Below are 7287 nucleotides of genomic sequence, written 5' to 3'. Positions count from 1 at the left end.
CTCTTAATCTTCCAGCGTATCTTAGTTTTGATATTTCAATCTTTTATATTCGTAGAGAACATGATGAAGAGCTGATGTTTTTTGGCTTCACTCTTGTCTTCCGACAAGACGCACTTTGTCTGTTTAGACTTTGTTCTTTACCTTCTAAACCATCGTAGAGCCAAGTGGTTGTATGACGATGGTTGCAACTTGTAAGTTTTTTTTTTTTTTTGGTAAACATGTTAAGAAACTTGTAAGTTATAACTATATGAAAGTAATCAGTCAAGTTAGTAAAACCCGAAACTATCATTTTGACCGGTATATGTTATTATGGAAAATTAGTGGAATGAATAAAGCAGAAGGAGAATATTTACTATAATTAATACTAAAAGCATTAAAATTTTAGAAAAACTGAAATAAAGTTAAAACAAAGGAAAATATTGCAGGTCATATTTTAAGTTCATGTCAAAGCTACATCTTATACTTTTAAATAATTATTACTTTTTTAGAAGATAAACACATATTTAAAATTCTTTTTCTGTATTTCCTACATTAGTTGCCTGTCAATGATTGTCAAACTTACCTTACTCGTAGTTTTAGACATTATTAATTGGTCTGCTTAGACCGGAACCCCAGTGACACTGAGCTGAATATCATACCCACCACGAGTTGAAAAAGAAAACGCATGGACCTCGGTGGTCATCTGACATCCACACACAAGAGTTGGGAAAGAAAAATAATAAAGCTCGTGTGGTATAAAAGTCAGGCTTGTCGTCTTGCTCCAATGTCTATCGTCCTATATATGGACCATTTTTATCGACAATTAAGTCGACTTACTAGTAAGAAGTATCTTAAAATTGACATTTATGGTAATTAGACATTTAATATGTGGTAGGGTATGGGTATGACAAGTCAATGCATGTGGATTTTCTCAAAATTATTGAAAGTAATCAACTACTATTGGATAGTCACTTAGTTTCGTTCACTTATTTATTTGATTGATAAAATGTGTCAACGTGTTAGTTACATTGATGTATACACATAGAAAAGGAGAGATATATTGGAGAAAATTAAAATGGGAAAAGGAAGGTTAGGTGGATGAAAGGAAGTGTTCAAGGCAGAGTGGATGGATTTGTAGAGACACATTAAACTACTCGTAGACGTTTCTCTATATTCAGAACTTATGAGTTGTGGTTATGGTTAATACTCAATTCCATACTCCTTTTTCAAATTTTGAAATTAAGTAAGAAAGACAAATCTTGTGATCGTTTACAAGTCCTCTCTTTCTCATATAGTTTAGACTTTATATGCTCATATTCGAGGATGTGCGTAGTGTTTATTTTTACTACTCAATGTATATATGTGTTAATTGGTCTTCACTCAAAATATATACGGTATCCTTCTTTATCACTGGTTATTCTTGATTGACATCCATCTTCCTATATATTGCGAGTGATGCATGCACACATGAATTTATAACCTAATTAATATTTTGTATTAGTGATGTTCCCTAGAAAAGATGTGCAGCTATGTGCACCTATAAGCAAATATCAATGTGAAAATGACACAAATCTATTATCTAACCCAAACCATCATATAACATGAATTATAAATTCATTCTATACTTTAAATTAAAATAACAATAAATAAATATAAACATAACTAAAAAATGGACGCAAATAGCATCAACACGATTAATCAACGCCTTGCTTTAACTCACTAGAAATCTCTTTATAGTGAATTTGTTCTAATTTATGTCTCTATAATAGAGTTCCTCTATTTTAAAAGAAAATATATAAGAATCCTACTTTTTATCTTTATATTTGGAGATGAAAATAGCAATATAGAAATGAAAATAGCAAATCTCTAGATTTTTCTCTATAAATAAAAGAACTCTATTATATAAACATATATTAGAACAAATCTATTTCCACAATAAAATTTTCTATTTTTGGAAAAAATATAGAAATAAAAATAAAAATACATTGAAGATGGTCTAACACGGTACATCCACTAAAATGGAAAAATCTATGGCCGGTGGAAATATACAAATCAATAAATCATTTGGATATAAATTTGTCACTTGCCTCAAGACTAGTAGACTCAATTAAAAAGGTTATTTTATTCTTCTTTTCTACCTGTAGTTTCATTAATAAATTAAAAGTGTGCTTTCTTGAAGGTATAAAATTCTAAAACATATAGTTTAGATTAAATTTTGCAATAATTACTAATTTTACGAAGGTAAAATATAGACCATGTTTGGTGGTTAAATTCAATCCGGGAAGTCATGGGTTCGAGTGCTACTGAGAAGTAATTATTTTGAAAAACTTTCGGATCTAATACGGAGAAGCATGCTAACATGTGGTCACTGGTGGAATTTAAATGGGGTGATCACCAGCTCTAATGGACATTTTGGCGGACTTCCCGGCTATATTCCGGTGGACAGTCATTGACGCTAATCGGATTCTCTCGAGGCTCCGAATACCAGGATCATCAGAAAAAAATATAGACCATTAACATAATTTATGCAGTATTGCACAACAAAGAGGCAAACTGCCAAGGTACGAACAGTATGAAAGGGGACACGTTCACACCGGAGTTGGCGGCTTTAATGAAATTAACTAGGACGCGTCATGGTGTCAGCCGTTCATGTGTGGACCTAGTTGTATCACTTAATTTTGATATTAATGTGTGTTTTAAATACTATCGGTTTTAATTTTGTAACCGAAATACTACTAGTTGTTACTCCCTCCGTTTCATATTAAGTGTCGTTTTAGAGAATTTTTTTCGTTGCAAAATAAGTGTCGTTTTAGAGTTTTAATGCAAAATTTATTAATTTTATTTTCTATTCTATTTTTCTATTGGTTAAATTGTATCGGTAATGATATTTTTATATTGAAAATATGCAAAATTAAATGCTTTCTTAATCCGTGTGCACAAATTTAAAAGTACACTTATAATGAAACAGATGGAGTAATTGACAATTTTTGTTGCAAAGTTACAGCTAATCTCCACCTTTAGATCCGATAATGGTGAACCAAGACACAAGACTACTGTCGGGACAAAAGGGAACAAAGTATCATGTTGATTTTGATATTATCTTGTGTCAATATGAAAAAAAAGAAACAAAGTGAATCATATAGAAATATTTCATAAAATATTTATCTTATTCAAATTCTATATTTTGGGAAACCTAAAACGTCGAGAAAAAAATTACCACATGAAAATTTTCAATATATCGCTTTCAGTTAGTTTCATGTCATGTCACTCTTTTATTTCTCGACTCACACGACTTTGGGGACGCTATGTCTAAGACACACTGTTTATTTTAAAACAATATCCAACGGTTGGTGTCTTAAAAGAACAACATCATTTCCATTTGGTTCATTATTGACTTGTTAGAGATTCTAGAACCCATTGGTATCATCGCACAAAATCAATTTTTTTTACTTCTTTTCAAAAGCACGGAATCAGTAAAACCCGTACGGTGCACGAAGGATGCTAAGTTGAATAAACAAAGGAAGAATCTAGACATCAACACCAACCACCTCTCCTATAAAAAAAACTACATTGGTTTATTCTCCCGCTTGAACATTCCTTTGAATATTCAGACATCCATTTAAAACTTGAATCCGCAGCAACATTCCAAACTCGCTATAGATTATTCCTCGGAGAAATTTAGATGCGCAGTTAGAATCTTTCGGTCTCGCCAAAATTGCCGCCGGCATTTTATTCCACCGTTCCAGACTTCTCCTCTCATCTTGTCGACTTTTGAGTTTCTCTGATTAGTTAATAGATTGTAGTAGACTAGCAGCCGTCAGCAACGGTCGAGATTTGGTCGCATCTCACTCTGTTTCGTTCTTTCTTTTTTTGCACACTCACTAAAAATTTTGAGAATGTAAATCCTAACTGTCAAAGCTTTGGATATCTTACAGAGAGCTCTCTAATATATATCTTAATGTTCTCTGTATAGGTAAAAACAGCCAATAAAAATATCGAAAGTGATGTTAAGCAATTTTGGTTATTCACAATGCAAAATATTCAGCTAAAAGATAGGCATTGTTATTACACACAGACTCATAACATTCGTCAGTCTCAAGATCACAACAAAGTCCTTCACTTGATTTGTGCTTAACAAGGCGAGCAGCCACATTCAAACACAACTTCTTCCACTACCTTAATTGTCTTCTACTAAGGGCCTCATACCACGCACGGTGCATCTTAAACTCTTCCACAAAGAATTTTCCAATGCTTCACAATGCGGCGTCCATATTGCGCAAGGTGCAGCCACATCACAGACATAACAGTAGCACTACACACACACAAAACAAAAAAAAACAGAACATTACACACGTGTTACATTAAAACCCTTTGAAGCTCTGTGGTAGATAACATAAAAACCCTCATTTTTCGAAACAGCAAATCGATCCACATAAAAGACCAACACAAATCTACCTCACCTGGTTACAGTGCAGTGAGTGATGAGTCGATTCAAATGGATACTTCAAGCAGAGATGCCTTGGATGTGGGAAGTCCCTACAAGCCACCTGAAAAGAAGAGAATCGCCTAAAGACCCAAACTTTACATGAAAATCAAAAGCACCCAAGAGTCGATTAGAAGCAAAAACCTGGCCTTTCTCGTGTAAGATCGCCACATCGTCGTCATCACCTCCTTCTGGGTTACCGGAGAAGCTCTGCTTCCGTGAGTCGAATGAATCGTTGGGGTCGAAATCGAGGATAAAGCAATCCTCTTTCTCCTCGAAAACCTTCATATCCTGTCTTGTTTTGAGACAGAACATGCCTCTGAGAGGAGTACCTTCTTCTTCTTCTGGTGGTATCTCCTCGCTGCTGGTGAGTTTCTTTCTTGTGTTGGTCTTCCTCTTCTTCATCGCCTCCCACAGATCTGCTGTTATCTCCACAATTTCCATTTTTCTTCGTTGTTCAGACTGTAAGTTTTCTATCTTTTTTCTTTTGTTGAGAGTTTTTTTTTTCTCAGAGGTGACCGTTGGCTGTGTCGACTCGATTTGATTTAAAGAAGCAGCTGTGTCGATTCGATTTCTTTCGAATTTTTAATTTTGCGACGAAACTGGGTAAGGCCTTTGGTGAATATGGGCTCAAGATAAACCCAAATTAATGGCTTCAAAAAGACAAATCTAGACAGTATTAATTGTACAGCCCAACTAAAGCCCATTAAAGGCTTTCTTCACCAATCCGGTTTACGACAAAAACTCTTGTCTTCATTCGCAAGAAGAGCAAGAGCCCCACCGTGTTCTGCAAACATATCCTTGGTTTCAATCTTTAGAACCCTAAATCTCTGGGGATTATTTATATAATAAGATCCTCTAGAATTGAAAAAAAAAGTTGGGTCTTTGAATGAGACAAATGGGTGGTTCTTCAGAGACGAAGATCTTGCAAGAACTCATACTCTACGCAGCAAGCGCTGCTCTCAGCTGCTTGGTTCTCTTCGCCGGGCTCAAACACCTCGACCCTAATCGCGAGGCGTCCAAGAAAGCTCTAGAGCACAAGAAAGAAATCTCCAAGCGTCTCGGCCGTCCTCTTATCCACACCAATCCATACGAGGTCGTTTCGTATTGTTTTTGTCATTCTTTTTCTACAAAGGAGCTAAAAGCTAGAGCTAACTCGTGTCTTGTTACAGGATGTAATAGCATGTGATGTGATAAATCCAGACCACATTGATGTGGAGTTCGGTTCTATCGGAGGTTTAGAGACGATCAAGCAGTCATTGTACGAGCTTGTGATCTTACCCTTGAAAAGACCTGAGCTTTTTGCTTACGGGAAGCTGCTTGGACCTCAGAAGGGTGTCTTGCTCTACGGTCCTCCTGGTACCGGGAAGACGATGCTTGCCAAGGCTATTGCTAAAGAATCAGGAGCTGTTTTTATTAACGTCAAGGTTTCTAATCTCATGAGCAAGTGGTTTGGTGATGCTCAGAAGCTTGGTAAGTAAGTAAGTAAAGTGCTACAAAAAGTAGAGAGTTAGGCTTTATTTATTTGGTTCTGAGGGTTTCTCTGTTTCTGTTTTTTTTTTTTCAGTTGCTGCTGTGTTTAGCTTGGCGTACAAACTTCAGCCTGCTATCATTTTCATCGATGAGGTTGATAGCTTTCTTGGTCAGCGCCGTTCGACGGATCATGAAGCTATGGCGAATATGAAGACTGAGTTTATGGCTTTATGGGATGGATTCTCCACTGATCGTAAGTTGAATAGTCCTTTCTTTTCTACATGGATTTGTTTTTTTTTTGTTTTGTTTCTAATGAGTGTATAATGGTTTGCTTTGGTGTTAGCGAATGCGAGGGTTATGGTTCTTGCAGCAACTAACAGACCGTCAGAGCTTGATGAAGCGATACTGAGGCGTCTTCCTCAGGCGTTTGAGATTGGAATGCCTGATCGCAAGGAGAGAGCAGAGATACTAAAAGTGACGCTGAAAGGAGAGAGGGTTGAGCCTGGTATTGACTTTGATCGTGTAGCTCGTTTATGCGAAGGGTATACTGGATCAGACATCTTTGAGCTTTGCAAGAAAGCAGCTTACTTCCCTATCAGAGAGGTCCTAGAAGAAGAGAGAAAGGGGAGACCTTGTCCGGTAAAAGTTTTTTAAACAAGGGAATGTGTTCAATGTTGTTGCATTGCATCCACCAAAAGTTATATTGATTTGCAGGTCCCTAGGGCGTTATCACAGCTTGATCTGGAGAAAGTTGTAGCCACGTCAAAGAAGACACAAGTTGCAGCGGGGGAGTACTCTGGACTGAGAGTGTCAAGGGAACCAGATGAGGTCCAAGCAGCGTTAAGTGGAATCTCGAAGCTACTAGTCTCTCAGTTCATTAACCTTCAGTCAGATTCTCAGGGTTCATGGCAGCGCGACCCTGAAGAAGAAGAAGACTCCTGAATGAAATTCCAGATCAACTTTTATTACAAAACGTTCTGGTTTTCAAAAGGGGAAAGTTTTAGAGCTTTCAAACAATTTCACTCTGTTCTGTAATAGTGTCTTTTATAGAATGCTTCTAATTTGGTTTTGGCTGCTGTTTACCAAAGAGGCTTTGATCTTATTACTGAATTTATCTTGTTCATAATTTGATCATGTAAGTGTCAAATCTTTCTTCACTTCCATGGTTCTCTCAATTATTAGGGAAGAACCGGGCGAGCCTTCCTCTTCTCCCATGCAATGAATATCTTTTAGGCGCTAAAGAAGCTAGGAATCTTCTAACAGGTCTCCCACACTGTGGCTGTTATACTGTGTGCTGACTGCAATGAGCCGTTGGGCTGGAAGTACGAGAGAGCCTACGATGCCTCACAAAA

The 7287-nt window shown here is 36.7% G+C and overlaps 2 protein-coding genes across 2 annotated transcripts; one reads left to right on the top strand and one right to left on the bottom strand.

Annotated features, from left to right (window-relative positions):
- Window positions 1-3970: 3970 nt before the first annotated feature.
- Window positions 3971-4964, bottom strand: LOC108854696 (RPM1 interacting protein 13). Its single transcript, XM_018628317.2, has 3 exons — window positions 4607-4964; window positions 4440-4526; window positions 3971-4291 (listed from the first exon to the last, which is right to left on the bottom strand). Exons 1-3 carry the CDS (start codon window positions 4904-4906, stop codon window positions 4157-4159), a joined length of 522 nt encoding a protein of 173 aa, XP_018483819.1. The 5' UTR covers window positions 4907-4964; the 3' UTR covers window positions 3971-4156.
- Window positions 4965-5208: 244 nt separating this feature from the next.
- On the top strand, window positions 5209-7096 carry LOC130511463 (uncharacterized). Its single transcript, XM_057008464.1, has 5 exons — window positions 5209-5558; window positions 5635-5935; window positions 6030-6188; window positions 6279-6574; window positions 6650-7096. The coding sequence occupies exons 1-5, from the start codon at window positions 5352-5354 to the stop codon at window positions 6875-6877; spliced, it is 1191 nt and encodes a 396-aa protein (XP_056864444.1). The 5' UTR covers window positions 5209-5351; the 3' UTR covers window positions 6878-7096.
- The last annotated feature ends 191 nt before the right edge of the window (window positions 7097-7287 follow it).

The sequence above is a fragment of the Raphanus sativus genome, chromosome 4 (genome assembly GCF_000801105.2).
Source record: "Raphanus sativus cultivar WK10039 chromosome 4, ASM80110v3, whole genome shotgun sequence".
NCBI classification, from domain to species: Eukaryota; Viridiplantae; Streptophyta; class Magnoliopsida; order Brassicales; family Brassicaceae; genus Raphanus; species Raphanus sativus.
Note: the sequence above shows the minus strand (reverse complement) of the source record. Positions and strands in the feature narration are given on the sequence as shown.